Raw genomic sequence first — 21,272 nt, 5'->3', positions numbered from 1 at the left:
GAATCCTCCACGAAATTCCGTAAAAATTTGCTGAAATACTTTCAGCCGTGTTCTTCGAGGCTTTGGTATAACCTAAATAACCAAATTTTGTGTCTGCAATTTTTCTGCGTTATATAATCAACCTTTAAATTGAAATTGAGCTACGAAGAATTTTAATTTAAGGTACATACCTTGATCAGGGACCAAAGTAATTTTAACTTTTCGAAAACGGCCGTGTGTTTGTACGAAGATCCAGTCGTCGCGTCGGCAAATAAATAAATAAAACGGGAAACGGTTCACAACGCGGTAGAAATGGCGGGTGCAGGTGCAGGTGCGGCGTGAACTGCGCGAGGTCTAGCCTCGCATCCCCTAAATTTATGGGTCGGACCGTCGATTGCGAAATTCCACGATGATTACGCGCCGGCCGAGAACAGGGTAGCCGGAATGGAAAGAGCAACCGGTTCTTCTCGAACTCGTAAGTAAGGGTTGTTTCCATTTACGATCGCGAAATTCACTGGAACCCCGCTAATAAGAAGAAGCTCGCGTTCCGCGAAAGAAAATTGCACCCCCGCCCCTTTAAAGAGTAACGGCTGCTTTGTAAACTCTGCATTTTTATCGCCGCGGAGACCGGGCGCGGCGGAGAGTGAATTGCGAAAAAGCTATTTAAAGTTTCACGAAGATAACCGGCTACCTTTGTCCGCGATCCGATGCTCCGTTCTCCTCTCTCTCTCTCTCTCTCTCTCTCTCTCTCTCTCTCTCTCTCTCTCTCTCTCTCTCTCTCTCTCTCTCTCTCTCTCCCTCTCTCGTTCCCGACGGAGCCCGACGTTCGATAAGATCGCCTAACGAAACAGAAAACAGAACAAAATGCCGAAAAGGGACGAGCACCGCATTCGAGGGTACAAAATTTACTATTCTCCCATTCCCCTAATTCACAATTCAGTTTTTCGGGTCGCTGTAAAGGGTAGACTTGAAAATGAGAAAGAGAAGGGAAAGTCTGCAATTTTTCGAAAGCGCAGCGAGCCAACGCAATGAAACCGATTGGCAAAATAACTTGTGGAACGCGAAGCAACAGAGTTCGGTTGCTATTCACAGGGTCGTTCAAATGGAATTCGCCAGGAGCATGAATCAAATTCTGGGTCCGGACAGACCCAGTGGCGCGCGACACGAGTTCGGAGCGTTTCGAATTTCGGTGAGGTTCGTGTAGTCGTCGGCGTCGGTAGTATCCGGTAAACGCATCGAAAATCGAGCGGCTTGATTAAATGAGGACCGACAACAAACACTACAGAGCCGGATAGCGAGCGGATCGAATTGAATTTGCGACGAGAGAGTTTCGATCGTAATGACCGGGAATCGAAAGCTCGCCTCGCAGTCGAATTAAAGCTTCCGCGCTTCCGTTCAGGCGCGGGGAGAAAGCGAGAGAAGGAGAAAGAGCCAAGTAGAGAGAGAGAGGAAGAGAGGAGACGAGGATCGGAGAAAGGAAAGAGAGAAACGAGGCGAGGGCGAGGAGAGGAGAGGAGAGAGAGAGAGAGAGAGAGAGAGAGGGTTCTATCGATCAATCAGCCATAAGTAATGCGGAGCTTTTGATCGGTTACCGTTTCATTGCGGATGGGAAGAGCGGCACGGCATGCTATCGCGTACGAATTCGGCGACTTAATCACGTTAAACGACGCCTCCCCTAATGACGATGGTTCCTGATCAATTAGCGGGCCCCGACGAATCATTCTGCCGGCCGAGCCGGACCTCGGATCGTTTACCAACACAGACGCGGGAAAAACGTGTGGCTTGGGTCCGCGCGGCGCGTTTTGATTGCTCGTTTATAATTAGTCGATATAGAAACCAGCGGGAAAAAAAAACAATCTCGCGCCCCAGCAGTGCTCCACGCAATCGATAGTTTGATTCCCGGCGGCAATCGACGGCCCAGAACTTTTCACTGAAATATATTCCCAGTCGAATTTACCTGTCGCCTCTGAACATTGTCTATGCGGCGTTTTTACTGTAAATTAATTTTTTCCGGACATAACTGATATCTTCCTGGGCTTTCGGAAAATTGGAGAAATATTGGCTTCTACCGATAGAAAATTATTTTCTGATTCAAGAATTTTGTTAGACGAAAGTATGCAATTTGTTTCAACTGTCTCGTATCGAGTACTTCAACATCTAATGTTGAAATTAGCTGATTTTTGTGAAGTTGAAGAATCGAAAGCAATTGCGATTCTTTTCGTCCTGTTTCCATCGTTCTGCCACCGTCTTCTCGTCCTTCGCAGGACCTCGGAGGCAGTAAGTGCAAAAGGATCCGCAGTCAGCGTCGTCACTATAATAAATGGTTAATCTCGGGGATTTCGCCCGATGAATACGTGACGACGGCGAAGGGCCAATTTACGGGCGAAGCTCGGAGAAGATTGAATCCTCGTTGAGCAGGCTCAGAGCCGAACGGAGATCACTCGTCACGCGAGACGGGACTGCAGGAGCAGCTGGATTTTGCACGTTGCAGAATTTTGCACTCGCGGGTCTTGCTTCCCCGTGACCCAGTAATCGGTGATCGATATTTATGAGCGGAACGCTCATCCGATGCCGCCGAATAGCGCGGAGAACCGGTCTCCATTCTGTTCAAACCCTTCGGTGTCCCTTCGCTCGACACTTCGGTCCTTTGAGATTCAATGAAGAAGGACCGAGCTTACTTCTGCACACGAAAGCCACCACCGCTGATGTAAAATCGAACATTTTGGAGGCGCACTTTAACACTCCCGGAAAATTGTACTTGCAGTTTTCTATATTCTTATAAACTCTCGGTTGCTTGGTGCGAAAATTAGACGATCTTTTTTTAATTGCAGAGCTACCAAAAATAGGATGCTTCAAATCTTTGAGATATTGTTAATGCTTTGGAGGTGGAAAGGCGTGCGAACCTTCCAAGAGTCGCGCAAAGCTCGGAGCACAAAATCAGAAGTACAATAAATATTAGGTTAAAGATCAAGGCCGTTTAAAAAAGATTCCGTGTCGGCGAGGTCCTGCGAAGCGCCGGTGGACCACAAAGACCCTCTTTGATCATCGGCCGCCACCGAACCAGGTCAAACTGGACTTTGTACGAGATTAAAAGCCAGGTCAGTCAACCCTTGGCGTGTCCCTTTGTAGGGAAGTCGGCCCTTCGACGCCCGTTTTTTTTTTTTACGGGGCTGTCGCGTGAATCGGGATGAAAATCGTCGGCGTGTCGGCGGCCCGCGATCAATCTGTTCGCCGAGGCCTGCAATTTTCAGGTGCATCGATTTTCAGAAATAGCCTAACCCGACGCCCCGGGACCGTCCTTTCTCTCGAAACAATGCCTCGAAAACTTTGAGCAGGAGTTTTCGATGCTCACACGGGTACACGACGCTCGATCACCTTTTTCTTTTCTTCCTCGATCGACGCTCTCTTTTCGGCGGGGTCATTTCGTCTTTTTTTCTCTCTCTCGTTTTTCGGAATTCTTTTTTCACCTCTCGCCTGTCCTATAGGAGATATATTCTTTCGCGGATAGGAAACGCCGATCGATTCTTATTCCGACGCCGTTCGTCCGCGTAATATCCGACAGGCACGAGAGCCAGCTTACGGTGGTTCTCTCCTCATCCCGACGCCCTTTCGTCGCGCCATCGCCGCTGATGAAAATGAGAGGCCACTCGAAAACTTTCGCGCCCCACTACTGCGGAACCACTTCCCCTGCTTTTTTTAGTCGGTGGCGGTCGTGTCGAGCAACCGCCATTAACCCGAAGTGCACCGAAGGTGACTATTCTACACTCCGTGTTTATTCAGATCCTTCGCGATTTTGATCACAATGTAAATTCAAGAGATAGGTCCCCGTTAAATAAATTCGCACCGTCTTCACTTTTATAAAATTGTCCAGGAATTAGCGAATTTCCGTGAAAACCACGGTACGAGAACTGGTGGAATCGGTCTCGAGAGCAGAGTAATTGGCGGATACAAAAATTGCTTTAGAATCGAAAACACACTACGAAGTTTAATTTTCTATTTATTCGATTTATTCGACAGCAGGTTTTTCGATACTTGTACCGGTTCGATCGATCACAGAACTACAACGCCCGGAGTAGATCGGCACCGATAAGTCTCGCGGAAAGAATTCGCGGGAACCGGAACGAGGTGAACGTGTTTGCTCCGTTTATCAGCGTGCGAAACTAGTTTCGCTGATTAACGACTTCTTCCGCGCGGCTCGATCGGGATTTCCGAAACGCGCGCGGCGAGAGAGCGGAATCTGGTCACGTGTCGGTCCCGTCCCGAAGGATCGATATTCCGGCTTTGTTGTGCGATTAATTATACCTATTAGCGAATCGTACTAGTCGTCGATAAACGGGCAGATCCGGGGGGCCGGGCGTAATTTAATTTACGAACTAACAACGATCGCGTTACAACTGACGGGACGCGTCGCTACGGGTAAACGCGACATCGGCTAATGTCGCGTGAAAATTGCCATGGTACCCGGGGCTCGCTAATATTCGCCAGCGATTCGATAATCGGGACACCCGGGGCCGGCGATCCTGCCTCGCTACTTTACCCTTGAACTGCGAAAATCACGGTCCTCGCGCCGATGGTAGCGAAATCGAGAGCCTACACGTGCGCGGCCACGGTTTATGGCAATTTGCGCTGATGGCACCGGTGAAATCGTTCGATCAAATCGTTCACGGGAACAACTCGTTCTGTTTATGATACTGCCGCGAAAACCGCTGGTCGAATTCTCTCGCTTTCTATTTTACAAACAATTTTTTAACGCTCCACCCAATAAATTCCGCAAGATTCTATGAAATCAACGCGACTCGTTTAACGAAAGAAAAATTTACAGGTTGTCCAAAATTGTACTCCCCTGAAAAGGGTGACTCCCAAGGTTTTTCTGGAGTAACTTTTTCCTTTGCGAAAATATTCTCCGCGGCTTCGTTTTCGAGTTATTAACGAAAAACGCGGACCAATCAGAACGCGGCTACAGCGGGCTCAGCCAATGCGAACGCCTCGCTCAGTGGAACCGATTGGCGCGTGTTCTGTTATAAATAGAAAATAAAGTAGAAGTCAAAAAGAGATATAGGATGCTGAAGCTATAAAAAACGGCTGACAGGTACATTTTGCACAACAAATTGACCAATCATTGCTGCCAATAATCCGCAAATGAATTCCTCTAATAAATTCCCTGCCAACAAGCAACAAACCATTCAACGACGCGGCGCAGCTCATAAAAATGCCACAACAGAAGCATTTAAAATTTCGCCAAACGAATAATACTATTTTCCGTGTCAATTTTCGACCAAAATCAACATCCCCCACCACACGAATACTACCGGCGAAACGGCAATATTTCACAAACCCCCGGTGATTATCGGTGGGCCGTTAAATAATCCCGTTCGAATAAATTCCGGCCGTACCGAAACGAAACGCGATCGACGCTTTTGGCGGGCCTGTCGAAACAAATATGGCGTCGTCGCGAAAATTCATCCGACCACAATCCTCCTGATTTCCTCCGTTCCACCGATCCGCGTCCTTTTTCACCGAGAAAAATACTCGCTGCTAATTCTGTTTGCCGCTGATTCTTCGGCTTCCTTTTGCGCCATCGGCGTTTGTTTCCTCCCTTATTCGCCCTCCCGGACCACCGTGTGCTATTGCGGTACGTTTTAATTCCGCGGTTCTCCGACTTCCCAGCAACCCCTCCACCTGTCCCCCGTTCACCCCCTGTCCGTCGTTTCACCCCTTTTTCGCACTTCCTTCGATGCTCTTTATTTTTCCGCCGCCGCGATCGGGTTTTCATCGACCCTTCTTTCTAGTGCTTTTCTCGGTGCTTTCTGACCCGAGAGCGGTCCGATTCCTCGACATCGGTTCTCGCATGGTACGAGCAGGTCTTCCGGAAGTTATCGGATCACCGACTAACTCGAGAAATAATCAAAATGGCCAGGACCGCGCTCCCCGAACCCTTTTAGCGGCGATTTTCCTTTTACCGACGCCTTTGATAGGCTTCCACGCGGATTCGATCGAGATCGCGATAATACCATCACGGTGGGAACGCAGAATTGTGCGAGTTTTCAGTGCGACTAGCTTTTCGTTCAAAGGTGAGCGCCAGTTTTCAGAACAAAATGATTTTGTGAGACATTCTTCAACACGTTCGTCGCCGTGTGGGTGACGGAATTATTTGTGCAGGTTTTAAAATGAATTTTTACGTTGATATATTCATTCTACTAAACTCGATTAGGATCTGTAACATGCAAGAAAGTTGGAGGATTACTCGGTATCGTACATTTAATTTTTGGCAATTTTTATTTCATTAAATAACTTACTTTGATTTTATGGAACTTTTCGGGTTTCTAGTTGGGCGTTCAAAGTGTTAAATATATTTCTAAGGGTACGTTTTCCAGAAAGACTTTTAGAAAACAAAATTCACGTTTACACGATCATAGACGGTTGTTAAACGATCGTGTTAGTGTCTCTTGTATTAGCGAATCGTGTCTCTTTCGGGTGAAAACGTGTTCCAAAAGCATGCTTGTCCGCTGCTAATAATTCCTGTCGATGGCGCCGGGTATCCAGCTACCACTCACTGGGAAAATGCCTGGCCGTGGCCGAGCAGATCGAAACGCTAGCCTGGTTTTCCCGGTTTTTGCACCGCGGGGAAATTTACGCTCGCCGATGGATGTGATTTCCCGGCCGCCATGCCTTCGTTATCACGGAATTTTCCTGGACCGAACAAATTTTGTTTACAGGGGATCTCGGTGATACGCGCGCGGCCCGGAATCGTTGCCGCGCCACACGGATCGAAAATTAACGATTTCGCGTGGACGAAATATTTCGGCGAACTCGCGCGCTCGTCCGCTTTCGTGCTCTTTTATCGTCAGATGAATTTTTGAGGGACCGAATTCGCGGCTGATTTCGATGACAGATGTGCAAATGCGGCGCTGCTTTCTCCGTGATTATTAGGCTGCGAATTTTCGAAGATTGACGCTAGGTTTCATATTTTTAGTTCACTGAGGGGGTGAGTTTCCCGAGTTGGTCGAGCAATTTAAAATTTCATTTGTTTTCCCGACGTTGAAGGTTTCAAGAAAATCGTAAACCAGTGACAGTGTGTCACGCTGTAGAAATTGCAACTGTCCTGCGTGAAGAGAAAACGAAACATCGCGACATGTTGCGACACTTACGGTCACGCGAGGGGAACCTTCATGTTGATCATGTCGCGGGGGAGTAATAAGCGACCATGGAACTAACGAATAGTAAAGTGTCTAGCCTTAGTTACAAGAAGGAAACGGGCCGGTTTGTATTCAAAATTCATTCCGTCACGAAATGCCCCAGTATAGTTCGAAAATGTTCCATCTTTCGCAAAACGAACGAATCATAGAGTTTGTAGGTCAAACAATTCTTTTCAAAAGTTCTTTCACAGGCCCTACAATTTTTCTGACGGACTGTAAAATTTGTTCACAAGCTGTACAAGTCCTTAAGTCTCATCTTTTTCGTGGACTTTAAATTATTCACAGACCTCGTGCACCGGGTCCAAGACATTCGTAAACTAAAACTACCCCGTATTTCCGCCATCTCAAGCTTCTCGCATGAAGACCGAAGTCTCGGTATGTTCCGAGGGGTAGAGGCAGCACACACGGTGGTCGTATCGGCAGATATTAGTGCCGATGCGGCGATATCACGATCCCGTGAATCCGCGCGATAAAACGCGATACTGTTCCCTGCGCCATATTCCATGGGAGGTGTTGTTGCACGCAACGCGTATAAATAAGCGGTCGGGTTCCGCGCCGAATTCTGCTCGCGCGCGCGCGTCCGCTTAAACGATTTATCGGGCGGGACGCGAACGTTCCATCCTGGACAGGGGGTGCCATGTAAATCCGCGGTTACGCGGCTCGTTTTGCCTCGAAGAAAGATTCACGAGGCCCGAAATCTACAGAGCCGAAGGGAGAAGAAAAAAAATTCGAGCAGAAACGTCCTGGAAAACCAACGTAATCCTCCCCTAAATATTGATTTCACTGTTCGGAAAATGATTTTGACAAGCAATTTGCCAATGCTTAATTGTGACTGAAAAAAAAGGCGTGCTTCCGCGGCGGCGAGGTTGCAAATTATTCTCGGAGAAGCTGAAGAGGCCAAGGAGCGCTTCGACAGTCGAACCGGGAGCGCTTCAGTTTTAAGTGCGTCGCGTTCCGTCGTCGGCGACGACCTCGTTTAAACATCCTATTATTCGCATTATTAAACGGCGCGAGATTGAGTTTAATTGCGCCGGAGGAGCCCGGGCCCGACTTAATGGACACAGTGCCGAATGAAAACGCGGCCACTTTCACCGCCCCCGAAGGGAGCAGCCACGAGGGAGACTTTCGCGAACCTAACTGCCACGCGCCGGCCGACCAGCCGGGAGCGCGACGAATTTCATGAATAAATCTTCTAGCTTCGTAAACAATTACCGTGGACGACGTTTCGGGAATAATCGGCTAATCGAGCGTATCCCGCTCGTTTCCAATTTGTTTTCGAACCTTTCGGAAAAATGCGTCGAAGAAACGTGTTAAGGAAAATGAAAACGGCACGGATTTAATTCGGCGGAACCAATCTGTGCATCGGAGGCTGAACAATACATTTTATTCGCGAACCAGAATTTTCAGAAAACAGTCGGACGAGTGAATGACGATACTAGGGTTTATATCCGAAGTAGACGACATGTCGTCCCGCGACAGTGCCCGTATTTTTCTCTCCTGGAACAACGAATCGCCGCCGTACCACTTTTAATAACTGCCGGTGATCGTATAAACGCGAATTTATAGTATTTCGAGCGCGGCGTACGCGTGACACGCTGCTCCGCGTACGACACACGTAAATCTGTCGTTTATTTCTTGTTTTTTACCTTCCACCCTCTCTCTGTCTCTCTCTCTCTCTCTCTCTCTCTCTCTCTCTCTCTCTCTGGATATTTTTCTCGTTTTTTTCCGTTCGCGAACGTTCTTCCTTTTTTTCACCGTCGCGTTTTTCGGGAGAGCGACGAACGCGGAACAAAGGGATGATTCATGGGCCAGTTACGGATGATGAACAGCGCGGGGACTCTCCTCGACGATGAACGTTCCTTTGCAAAAATCGGCGAACGTCGAACCGGGCCCTCCAGCTAGCTAGAAATGTTGCGAGCAATTTATTGGTTCATTGAGGGAAATAGTATTGCGAATGACAAATTCTTTAAAATTCTTCTAACGTCCTCGCAGTTGCGCATTTCGCCAATTCATTTTCTGTTGGACACGTATAGAATCTGATTTTTGCACGAACACGCAAATCGAGGAATGCGTCCCGCAGGAACAGAAAAGGAACCCAATTAATGCGCCGCAACGAATTTCGCGGTTCCGGAAACGTCCCGGGGAACACGCAAAATCCGAACTTTCTTCCGTCGACCCACTTAACGATTTTACGTCGACGACTGACGAGGAAGAGCCGGTGCCCCGAAGAGAATAGGTGCTCAAACTGACCGATTCGTTCACCCCGCAATACATCAAGCAAAGTTCCCCATTTTCTTTGGGAAAAATCTTCTTTGGGAGCCGACGGGAAACGGACCTGATGTGTGTCCTTTGCGGAACGGAACGCAATTCTGCCAGAAATGCCTGCAATCCGCAGTTGGATTACAATTATTACACTGCGGACATAGAAAAGTCAATTTGAGTCGATCTCAAGAAACGAGAATCGTAAAGGAGTTTCATTCTCGCTTTAATAACTTCAATAAACTGAAATTACGAGAATCGCTCCAATTCGTTCGATCGGTTGGCTTGAATTTATTTCAATGGCGCACAACAGTCTACGCCTGTCACAAAAGAGCACGTCCCATGTTTAACACTCGCAAGTTCGATCGAACAATTTCCACCGCGGACAGCGTCGCGGCAAATTGAATTCGACGTGTCCTAAACGCGTTCGATCGGATCGAATCTTTCGCAGTACAATCTTCCTCGCGACCAACAACAACACATTCTACAATCTCCATTCTACAGTTCGCGAGGCACACGAGGATTTACGAAGTCCGTATCCGACCGGAAACAACGTGTCTTCCAACCCCCCCCCCCCCCCCGCCCCGGAACGTATCCTGTCGCAGTTTACGCGACTTCGCGCAACAACGCGTTCCCAACGATTTTTCCGAAAGACCCAGTTTCGGACACGCGTTACAACGTCTAAGCGCCGATAAAACTCGCGTTCACCGACGAGAAACGCCTGTCTCCCCTTTCCTCCATTCATCGACGAGACTCCAGCTTGAAAATAGAAAGAGAGAGAGAGAGAGAGAGAGAGAGAGAGAGAGAGAGAGAGAGGGAGGAAGAAAAAAAAAGAATGGGAACCGATATTTCGCGCGAACGGTAAATACAATTTTTACGGGTGCGCCAGCGGCGCCGGGGCGCAGTAAGTTGCACGGTTTTTTTATTTTTTCTTTCGAGGACGGCTACGGGCAATCCCAGCAACGTTTAATATGGGAATAAAACGGTGTTTACGAGGAGAAGCGCGATTCGAAGATTGCTGGCCGCGCCCGGAATTACCGCGTGTTTTGCGGCCGAACCTTTGTTTCTTCTTCTCCGCGGTCTCGGCTTGCTAATCGAGATTTAGAGGGTAGAAATAATTCCGGGGATGAATGCGATCTCGATCTACGGTCTGTGATTTCCGGTGAAAATACTGGCAAGCTTGTTTGTTTGACGCTGGAATTTGCCGGGTAACAAGTGAAAACGTTTTTATATCGGTAATTGTGAAGGAAAGTGTAAACGAGCCAAATTTGTAGGATGTATTTTGCACGGTGCATTTCGCAATGGTGCAAGAAGGCCCAACGGCAAACGGTGCAAGGGTTAATTGGGGGGGGGGGGTGATTATCATAGTCATCCGTAATAAACGTCTTACCAAAAATCGCGGGACTACGTTCTCCACGACTGAATCCCCGGTCCCGTGTATTCCGCGATCATTCTTGCGAAACTCGAGCGTCCAACGAATAGGACGCCGCGGCGGAAAAGCTGAATCGAAAGCTGCAGGGGGTTGGTTCCTCGAATTCTTACCCAGGTGTAGCGAGCGGACGTCCGTCTAGGATTGCGAGTCACGGGGCACTGAGCTTACAAGACACATCGAGGCCAGCGGCGCTTGTAAGCTCGCGGCTCCTAAGCTCGACTTCCAACGTCCAACCCCCTACCGTCGGCACCCACCCCTTTCCGACACACACACACACATACGCTCACAATATTTTCCACGTTCCCTGATTACCATCCGCGAAATTAACCACCAATTAAACACTACCATGCTTCTATCTATGCTTCGCTTCTGCTGCAGGAATTCACTACCCTAAACGTAGCTGTGGTTGTCGATTTAATACCTCTTCCCTTGAATTTTAATAAGTTTTTCGGAAGAACTTTAATAAGTAGAGAATAATACTAAATTCGCCTGGTGCATCTACTGTTCCGAATCTCTGCTGTTAATTCCAGCTTATCAAGGCTGCATAAAATCCGCAATCTCTAAATAACATTCACCGTAATCAAAGCAGGGCAATTGGCTAACAGCCTCGATCAGTGTCAGGGGGTTAATCTTCGCTGGCCGAGACTGCGACCACAAAGAAGCATCAACGAATCGTTCGGAAGCCCCGGCGAAACGATCAGCGACGTTTTGCTCGTTCCCGGAGGGTAAATTGGGAAGGGAGGAGAAAAAAAAAGTGTAACAAGGGAAACGATAAACTTGTCGTCGCTGTAACACCAGTCCAGGGGTTTCCCGAAGCCCCTGGAGGGTAGGTTACCGTCGGAATGCCAGCTAAATCTCACAGTGTGTACATACCTGCCTGCACACACACACACGCGCGCGTACAAAGCGAAATCGAAACGATTCCGGAGGCCTGCCGTGTAAAATCGAGTGCTCGGAAATCGAAAGCCGATCGGCAGCACGAACGGGACCGAGCGAACTTGAAGCACGGATCTGTCTGAAAACGATAGTGTAAAATTGGCCCGATAGCCGGACCTTGACCGAGAGAGGGATGCCTTGATCGCACCGATTGGTGTGCAAACACGTCGATGCCTATGTGCCGCGTCCGTGAAAGACGAATGTCGAGTTTCCCACAGTTATCAATCCGGACGCGTTATCGGCCGGCTAATGCTACCTCATCTATGTTCCAAAAGGATCGAACCGAGACTTACGTGTACGCCTAGCCGGTTTTAGTCGTGTTGGACACGCGGGAAAGCCTCGATCGAACCGATTTTACGCAAACTCTTCGCAGTGGCGAACTCTGTCCCCCGTAACTACGAAATTGGCTATACGAAAAACTGGCGGCACTCAATTAATTTCTGACAAAAAATTCTCGAGAATTCAGATCACAAAATTAATTGAAATGTTCTCGTGTAAATTTTTTAGAAATCACCTGACTGAAACACAGCAATTCTTCTGATTCTTCCGATCTTCCTCGATCCTGGAAAATAGTCCTTCGCAAAGCCTCGGGGTCAGTCCAGGATCCTCCTGCAAAAAATGGGGGTACCGTCATTTATGTCAATTCTCTCGACTTTAAACTTGCCTCTGTTAGCCCTCAATCTTTACGCCCCATAACTTGTAAGAATGTTAAAAAAAAATACTATAGCCATCAGAACAACCGGATATATAAAAGATGAGAGGGACGTTGCCAGGGGCGAGGGTCGAATCCAATTCGCAGATTGTCAACGAGAATTGATTGCCACAAATTCGACGGAACGAAACTTCAGAAAATTACAAACAAAACAATAGCTTTGAGAGCGCCGCCTTCAATCGACGACAAATGAAAAAGGAAGTCTGTGTACGGTCCGCGGAACGATCAATTACCACGGACGCGTATCGCGCGCGGCGGAAAATTATACTTTCCCAATTAAAAGGCAATATAATAGTTAACGATCGGAAGCGGGATAGGAGCCAATCGCAAAAATTCATCTGCAATCGACAGTAATTCTTTTTCGAGAATTTCCCCCCCGATGGTAAATGGAAACTGTTTTCGCCGGTGCGTCGCTTAATTAAATTGCCCCGCGGCTTTACATTAGAGGGATGCGCCGCGGGATTTTTAAAAGCGCGCGCACCGCACGCGCGTCCCAGTTATTCTCGGTTCCAATTATGGAGAAGAGCCGTCTGGATCGCTCGGGGCCATTTCGATGACCCATAGATAACGATACGTGATTCCTTTTGTGTCGTCCTCGCTTCCGAGTTTCACTCGTTTCACCTGTTCCACTCGTTTCGCGAGAAACTGTTTCCGAACGGAAAACGACCCGACCCTTGTTTCCAAATACAAACCGTGGAATTGTTTGTTCAGATTTAAACATGAATTCTTGCACTGGTAACATATTCAAACTACAAGGACAAAGAATGGCCCAATTAAAGATCCGCCTGATATGCGGCAACCCTACCGGCAGCGGTGTACGTTGCGTACACGTCATAAAGGCGCGCGATAATTTCGAGCAATTATCCCGGACAAATGAACAAAGCTAAAGGTATATACCTTAGTGCCCATCATAGTGTACGTTTTCCCAGAAGCACTCTGTCCATAGGCGACCAAACAAGAATTGTACCCCGACAGAACAGCCTCGAGAACCGTCTGACCAAGCGTTTCATAGATCCTCTTCTGATCCGCAAAATTTTCAGCTTCAGAGTCGGACGAGTCGAAGCAGTAGTCGAAACCATATCTTCTAGTCCTCTCGCGACTATCTCCTGCCTTGCTGGAAGACACCTTCAGGTTCGTCAACGAGATTCCGTTCGCGTCCGTGTGTACCACAACGTCCGAACCCGTTCGATTCAGCTCCCTGGATCACACAAAGCACGATCTCATAAAAATTATCTAACTACCGTTATACGCTGTCCGCTGAAACAACGTGCCAACGTTCTTAACAACGTGTACCGGTAGAATAGCAATGCCTGATCACCGCAATGGTGTCCCAAGCCACGAATGGTTTCTCGATATCGTTCCATTTCGCAGCTCGCTGTTGCGATTGCTAATTCGCGACACGGAGAAAGGAAGCCGATAATGGCGAGCTAACTGTGTCAACGTGACTCCAGAAAGAGGTCCAGACATTGCGAAACACCATTCTCTTTCATACTTTTTGGTTCAAGTTGTAATTTAATGAACATTTTTCCTATTCCTTTACCCATCCCGTGCCTGGAAGAATCGGTAAAAGTCGACAAATCTATCAAACGATCCATACCGATATGGTCGAGAGGCTACGAAATCGTGCGAATATTCGCGAACCGATGGTTTCCCGGCGAAGGATACCGGAAGTGATCGGTTCGCGGCGGAAACGCGGGACTCGGCATAGTCGATCAACGGCGCACCGGTTGACCCAGAACGATCCGGTCACGTCCGGCACGTTCGGCACCGGCGAGGTGTTAATTTCGCAAAAACGCGATATACGGACGGCACGGAATCGCGTCCCGATTAGACCGAATCGGGGCCGATAGGATCACGCGAGGACCTCGGGGTGAAAGCACCGAATCCGGTCGCGTGTGTGCGTCACACACCCTGGGCCACGTAACCGCGTTTCCCGGTGTCTGGTCACGCCAAATGTTGTGCCGGCCGCGACGGAAGGCGACCCGAAAACCCGTCCGACCGTGGCTCGTCAACGGACACACCGATTCTCTCTGAAATGCCCCCTGGGAGAACTTCCAATTCGGTTACCGACACCTTTTTCCCGCGACAGACTCGCCTAAAACTCTACCGTTTCATTCCGTTCCGGCGTTTAGCATCGCTATTCCTAACGTTTCACCGTCCAAACTGGTTGTTTGTAGAGTCCGAACGCAGCTATAACGACAATGACTGTTTGCACGGCTGTTTGGTAAACATTTAGCTATGTTAGCTAGCCGCGTGGCCGTGTGCATCATGAATGAACACGAATATCAATTTCACCCGTCGCCGATGCCTCGTGCACGTTTCGATGTTGCAATTTTCATCGACACAGCGAGGTTCACGGTGTGGTTCGTTTGCTCATGGATTGTGTATTATCCTCGCGGACCTGATGAATAGATATCGAAACGACAATCTCTATCGATAATGGGATACTTTGCGATTCCAAAAAATCGAATCTCAAAAGCTAAAATCTAGCTCCCCCAGTTTAGCAGCCGATGACAGGTTCCATCCTCGACACACGATGCACAGCGAGTGAAATTCTGAATGAAGTAGAGCGATCGGGGGGTGTTCATGCTGCTCATTCCGAGACCGCGAGGTTCCAAGGCGCTCGACTTCGGCGAACAGCACGAGTCCCAAGAAAACATCGACGCGGAGGTCTCTGAATGAATCGCGGTGCTGGGCTACGAGAGGCTCGTACGTGAATAGCAACGGGCACAGCCGGCTTTATTATCCGGCATCTACCCTCCGTGGCGCCGCGGACCAGTCAAGTGTTATTCTAGAACGGATGCGTTCTCGCTCCCTCTGCTCCTATTGGAGTCGTTAAACTGTCGAGTCGTGTGTCATCGGCGTGTCGTGCTATTCCTACGCCGACCCGGTGAGAACCGTCGTCGGCTACACTTTTGTCACCGTGTCGAGAACATCCCCCGGATCGGCTCCTCTCGGCGAGGATCTAGGCGTTCATGGGAAATCAGGTGGACCGGTGAGAATCACAAAGATTCTCAAGGTTGCACCAAACCACTTCCGTGGTACTCTACAGTCAAATATTTGTCTGAAACGGAAGTAAGGATTAGCTGAATGATTGTAAGTTTATGGCCCTGACGAGACTAAACATACGGGGTGAAAATCTTGCCCCACGTGGACCCGCGACACATTTCGACTGTCGGTTTAAATATACCTCGCCTACTCGACCACGCTCATCAGCTCGACGAGACGCCCGGATCTTTATGAGATTTTATCGTGTCTTATTCTCCCCGACTTGTATATTTTCTCACCGTCTTCGTTTTGGAAGAGGGTGGGGGTCGGTCGAGTTGTCCCAGAGTGGCAAGATTCTATCAAATGAACCAAGAACCTGTCAAAACGTCAGCCAACCTCTATAGCTTCCATATCCCCATGAAACGTTCCCGCCGGTCACGACCTGATTGCGTTCCCGTAATAATTGTCACTTTGTCGCAGTGTCGCCGCGGTGTCTATCTATAGAAACGAGTCCGGTAACAGACGCGCCGAAGAGGAGGGCCGCCGCCGTTCCCGCGAGTCTGCTTGCAGATTTCCGTTCGAACGAGCATATCTATAACAGTCCTCTGCCCACGGTAATTGCGTCTCCGTGTGTTACCGGCAGACACCGGAGTCGATTGGCAGCGGGGCTCGTAAAAGCCGGTGAAAAAAACCGTTTCGCAAAAATGAAATTGCGGCGGCGGTAAACCTTGACCTCCGGCGGGATCGCGTATACGTATCCGGAGCACGCCGGTTTTTGCTGTTTCTTAAAATACATCGGCCTGCCAGGCAGAAGCGAGCCTAATGGCGAGACCAACGGGGCCAACCTAGAATTCTCCGCGCGGACGTTTTCATTATACACCGTGGCGTGATCCTCGCTAACAAACACAGAAAATTTCAATTTTTACCCCGAGGCGTTCAATCTTCGTTTTTCGAAGCCGAGTCGTAAAGCTCGACTATAATTGCCAGAATTTACTTAAACACCGAAGCTTAGGCTACCATACTGACGAGGTACTATGTCAATGCTGTAGGCTTACCTGGCTGAGATCGGTCTCACTCGCACTGCCACTTTGATGCTCGCCATATTGTCATCCCGTGGACGACTGCGATCGACGTCATCCAGTTTCCATCTCCAATTGTTTTATTGCGACTGTCTCGAACACGCGATGTAGTCCAACGGTTTTTTCAAAGGCGGCTTCTTCAGGGTTGCTTCAGTTGCATTTCGCAGAGACACGGCGAACACCGAAGGATGCACACGGAATCGGTGGAGAAGAGAAGTGCCGGCTGTGCGTGCACTGTGGCCGGGTGCACGTGTTGTACTGTTACGATGAAAATACCCTCGAGTCGCTTCCCAAGACCATTCGCTCGTGGTTTACCCCACCCAGAGAACGCGGACGAACTCGTTACATTTTGCCCGAACCGCTGCGAACGCTATGGCATCACAGGTAATCGCCATCCTGGTCCTAGTTTCTCGTCCGCTACCTTTCACGGAGGTTCCACAATGGGATCCGCTCGGTCCTTGGACCTTGGTGAGTCATCTTATGGTGCGCTCTCATACTGGTAAACAACTATGACTCAGGAATTCTATGGTTTACCTGCTGGAAGCAGTGAGTTATGTCGAAATATTTTTGGCAAGGTATGAATCCTCTTCTGTCGAGTCACATTCTCCACTTTTGTAAGAACGATCAGTTGTTCGCGCAAATTTCTGAGCGCCAAAATGGCTTCGCAATTACTCACAGGTAGATTAAAAAACCAGGTAAATTGTGAAAATAAGAATTTCTGTATTGGTAAAAGCTCTATTTGTCAATCTGTCGTGAAAGTCTGGACCCTTGGGACATTGTCGCGACCAGTGACCATTGTGTCTCCGGTCGCGATCAACCTCCCCTCCCTAAATCCATTAATTCGTCGACGAACGAGGAGGACTACGCGAACTTTCAGTCAGCGCTTTGATGTACACGGATATTTTTAGGCTAGTTGAACGACTATAGTACATGTAGGTATATGTATGCTCTGCAAGTTGAGTCATGAAGGGTCTACAGTCGTAAAGCGTGTGGTGCGGCGTCTACGTTCATCGTAGCGGCCATTATTCTTCTTTGGTGGCCGTCAGGACCGTGAAGTACGAGAACGAGGTACTGAGCACCTGCAAAATTAAACGGCGTATTACCAAAAATATTATCTTTATTATTCCTCCGATGCGAATAAGTAAACATGGTTTGCAACCCTCGCATTCAATAGCCTACCATCGTCCCCTGAATATGAATGATCACTGCAAAAAGGAAACAACTGCTTCTTCTGTGTGTTTCTACTTCATATGTAAGTTTGAAAAAGGTCTGAAGGATCGCTTTATCAATCCCATTGTTAGCAAGGGATGCTCTCGATGTTCTTCATCAATCGATTCCATTACAGTGAACAATATTGATGTTCGAATCGAGTGAAGCAGTTTGGAGGACTTGGAGAGGGTTGCTAGGGATTGAAAGTGGTTTTCACTCACCGTGGAGAAGCTTTGTAGCGACATACTGTAAAATTTCGCCGCTGTAATCTGACAGGGGACCATCGACCGCATCATTATGACCATTAGGTTCGGGCAGTAACGACTTTTGATCCATTCGCAGCTGTAAGCTGACAGACCCACGTTCTCGCTCTGTTCAATTAATAATTATCCATCATTTTCCATATGGAACACTCATTCGAAATTAACTTGAATTCGACGATTTTTGAAGACAGATTTGCACTGTAGGACAACTTAACAAATCTGTCGGAAAACTGTGGATCATGCGAATGATCGAAGGCTCCCGATCAAAGTCCCCCAAGTCCAATAAAAGCGGGCGCGATCCACTTCTATTTTCTACGAACAGCGATTACTTTGACCACTCAAGATTGCCCGGTTGGTATAGTACTTTCGGCCACCTCATTCTCTTTGGGTTCCTAACACATTCGCGATTCTAATTATAATTGCAACTTCCGAGTGACTAATGCCTGTTCCTCCATGCTGATTCCCGGGGTTGCAGTCCCGGGCATAGAGAGAATAATTCAATAGCCCCGAGACGAGGAAAACTCTGGTTCCGTTCGAGAAGGAACCTGATCTATCCGATTCGCGGAGCTTTGACCGTGCAATCCGCTCGCGACCGCTTTCGATTAAACGACCTCGCGACTTAAAAAGGTACAGAGAGGCAGTACTGAAACTTCGGAAAAATTCCGTCCTTTTTTTTCCCCCTCGTTGATTTTCAAACCCCTCGTTCTTTGCGAATATTTAAACACGTTTCACGTAAATATTCGCACAATTAGGGGAGTTACAGGACGGGGAACGTAACTGGCGAAACTTTAAAGCCGTTTATCTCGAAACTACGTTTTTAAGAACGTTGTACGGCACAACTCTTGAACCGATGAATATTTTTACTTCGAAATTTAACTGAGGCTGCAGGATGCCAGTGTCCGTAGCATGGGAACTTGGACGTCGATATCGAATCACTATAAAATTACTTATAAATTTTTAACGATAATATCTAGCCTGTGTTGCACCCGTTTAATATCGATAATTTGTGGTCCTGGATCGGATCTATAGCGGTCCGAATTACCTCCTCCATCAACCCGTCTCCACTGAAGCTGAACATGAACAGCTCGAGAATGGCGGAGTTCAAGAAGGTCGAGTATTTCATCAGGCGTCCCATGTCCTCCATCATCTGGAAAGGTTACTTTTTATTGACGACGCCTGGACAACGCAGCCACAAGGCCGGACGCACCGAAGTGATCTGGAATCCCGCGAAGCAGATCAGACCAGTGCTAATTACGAATTGACCCAACGCCAGAACGTTAATGATCCTCTCCAACGCATCTGCAAACCTGGAAAGACAAGGACTTGCTCGAAACAAAATGAACTGTTTTTGAACCTGGCAAGTTCTTTTTGTGACATTTTTGTTTGTGCAAGTGTCGAATAAACCAAGCCCACTCTATTGCCCGTTGGTGGCGAATTATGCACTCCGCCATCTCGGGAGAGGAGTCAGGATCGTCACCGCTTATGGCCTCCAACCTTTTCCGTAGAACCGCAAACTTTGCTGATCCATGCATTATCACCACCAAGTTGAAGCTGGTTGCACCGGCGATCATGCTTCCACCGAAACCGCCTGCTGTCACGTTGAACAAGTAGAAACACTCGAAAATCGGTGATACGGTGTGGTTAATGTAGAAATAGCCGCGGAAAGGTAGCATTTTATCGTTTCCTGCCACGTAGATCTGTGAAAAATTAAGAAATGTTACTGTTCAGCGATGTATCGTCGCGATATGTGACATCAAACATCGTCAAACCACCTCAAATTCTTTCCGAACCAACATAATATGTACCGAAAACAAAAGTTTCAGCTTTACAGACATCAACGTCCACAACAATCATCGTCAAACGTCATCAAACCGTTCCCAACCTCTTTCAAACCACATCAAACCAGGTTACAACCAAGATTTCGACATAAACACCTAAGTCATGAACTTCCGATCGACGTACGTACTTCAAGAAGCGGAACGCACATGAATATGACAATGGTCACGGCCACGGTGCTGATGAAGAACTTGGCCAACCGGTAAGCGAACATTGTCTTCTCCGCCAGGATCGTCCTGTCCTCGTAGGAGGACATGGTCCAATCCTCCCTCATTGTGTTCACCACGTACAGCATGTCCTTTTGATGAGCGGTGTAGACCAGCAAGCGAACGACGCACAAGTAGAAGGCCGTGCAGATTAGGGCACACTCTGTCGCCTCGTCCATGTCACTGAGATTGTAAATCACGTCGGCCGTCACCGCGATCGACATCACGACCACCTGTGCATCCAGCCTCGCGATAAACAGGTGAACCAATACCCACTGAGTAGGACCAATTATTTTTCTTTTTAATTCGTAAAGGCTCGCTCACCAGGAAAAACATGCCGAACAAATGGAACCTTCTGAACAATACCGTCGACCTGCTGCTGTCCGCGGGCAACGGCCAGATCGAGATTATTCTCCCGGTCGTCATTATGGGCTTAATGAGTTGGTCGAACTGCTCGCCCCCGTATATTTGGAAATTCATTGTTCCGGACCGTTTTGTTTACCGGGCTGCTTGACAGAAGGCATTATATTCTCAATAGACCGCGGAGATCTCTATGCAAAATAAAAATTGTTCGCATTCATTGCAGAACACAGGAACCCCAAATAGTTGATAAGATTCTTTAGGTAATTTTAACGTTTAATTAATTTCAATTCACTAATCCAATACTAGCACGCCAACCTGACCAGTAAAAAGAGGATTCGGTCTAAAATCAGTCAATAAAATTCACAGTTACACTAAATCTCATTTTAAACAAACCGTGAAAATATTTTAATTGTTAATTTCATTTAATTATTAACGGAATTCTTGACTATGGTTTTCCTGGATCTACCCACCTCCTGTGTCGTACGTGTAGTTCAAGGATCGTTCTACCTTCCAGGACGATCGCAACCATACTCGACGATAGAAAGGAGAATAGCCTCGCAAAACTGCGGCGACATCGATCCGACACGCAAAGCAATACTTATTACTTTATAGTAGGCGTGTCGCGGCAGTTGACGATAGGTAACACTTGATAGTAGCGAATTTCACCTTCCGCTTCAGGATGACGAAGTAAGTTAAACTACGCGTCTAGACCCGTTCTTTACGCAAATGTACATCTACACGTGTACATTTGTCTCTCGAGCATATACATTTCCCGAGTCCATTATACGAAATTTTCGCGTTCGACTTTTCTCCT

The 21,272-nt window shown here is 48.0% G+C and overlaps 2 protein-coding genes across 4 annotated transcripts in view; both read right to left on the bottom strand.

Annotated features, from left to right (window-relative positions):
* The window catches only part of LOC143361488 (uncharacterized), a 29,931-nt gene extending 12,937 nt beyond the window's left edge, over positions 1-16,994 (bottom strand). Inside the window, exons 1-3 of the mRNA XM_076800916.1 lie at positions 16,558-16,994; positions 13,412-13,712; positions 12,317-12,411 (exon numbers count right to left, since the gene is read on the bottom strand). Coding sequence (XP_076657031.1) covers positions 12,317-12,411; positions 13,412-13,712; positions 16,558-16,604 — 443 coding nt within the window. The 5' untranslated portion in view covers positions 16,605-16,994. The remainder of the gene's footprint in view (positions 1-12,316; positions 12,412-13,411; positions 13,713-16,557) is intronic.
* A 310-nt stretch (positions 16,995-17,304) lies between these two features.
* On the bottom strand, positions 17,305-21,016 carry LOC143361844 (odorant receptor 13a). 3 transcript variants are annotated; one of them, XM_076801536.1, is made up of 8 exons: positions 20,929-21,016; positions 20,420-20,601; positions 20,020-20,328; positions 19,467-19,750; positions 19,261-19,375; positions 19,096-19,200; positions 18,012-18,161; positions 17,305-17,660 (listed from the first exon to the last, which is right to left on the bottom strand). In XM_076801536.1, exons 2-8 carry the CDS (start codon positions 20,573-20,575, stop codon positions 17,604-17,606), a joined length of 1,176 nt encoding a protein of 391 aa, XP_076657651.1. In that variant the 5' UTR covers positions 20,576-20,601; positions 20,929-21,016; the 3' UTR covers positions 17,305-17,603. The 3 variants fall into 3 exon arrangements, with proteins under 3 accessions (XP_076657651.1, XP_076657653.1, XP_076657652.1); XM_076801538.1 differs by having other exon boundaries at positions 19,261-19,360; XM_076801537.1 differs by having other exon boundaries at positions 20,420-20,646; positions 20,929-20,991.
* Positions 21,017-21,272: the final 256 nt, after the last annotated feature.

The sequence above is a fragment of the Halictus rubicundus genome, chromosome 15 (genome assembly GCF_050948215.1).
Source record: "Halictus rubicundus isolate RS-2024b chromosome 15, iyHalRubi1_principal, whole genome shotgun sequence".
Taxonomy (NCBI): Eukaryota; Metazoa; Arthropoda; class Insecta; order Hymenoptera; family Halictidae; genus Halictus; species Halictus rubicundus.
This window is presented reverse-complemented; position numbering and strand designations above follow the sequence as displayed.

Bases quoted from the DNA above. Each gene is read 5' to 3' on its own strand.
- LOC143361844 (XM_076801536.1), bottom strand. From the start codon at position 20,575: ATGAATTTCCAAATATACGGGGGCGAGCAGTTCGACCAACTCATTAAG. The intron at 19,751-20,019 runs GTACGTACGTCG...AATTTTTCACAG, and splicing joins TGTGCGTTCCGCTTCTTGAA to ATCTACGTGGCAGGAAACGA. The intron at 17,661-18,011 runs GTGAGTGAAAAC...TTAATTTTGCAG, and splicing joins CGCTACAAAGCTTCTCCACG to GTGCTCAGTACCTCGTTCTC.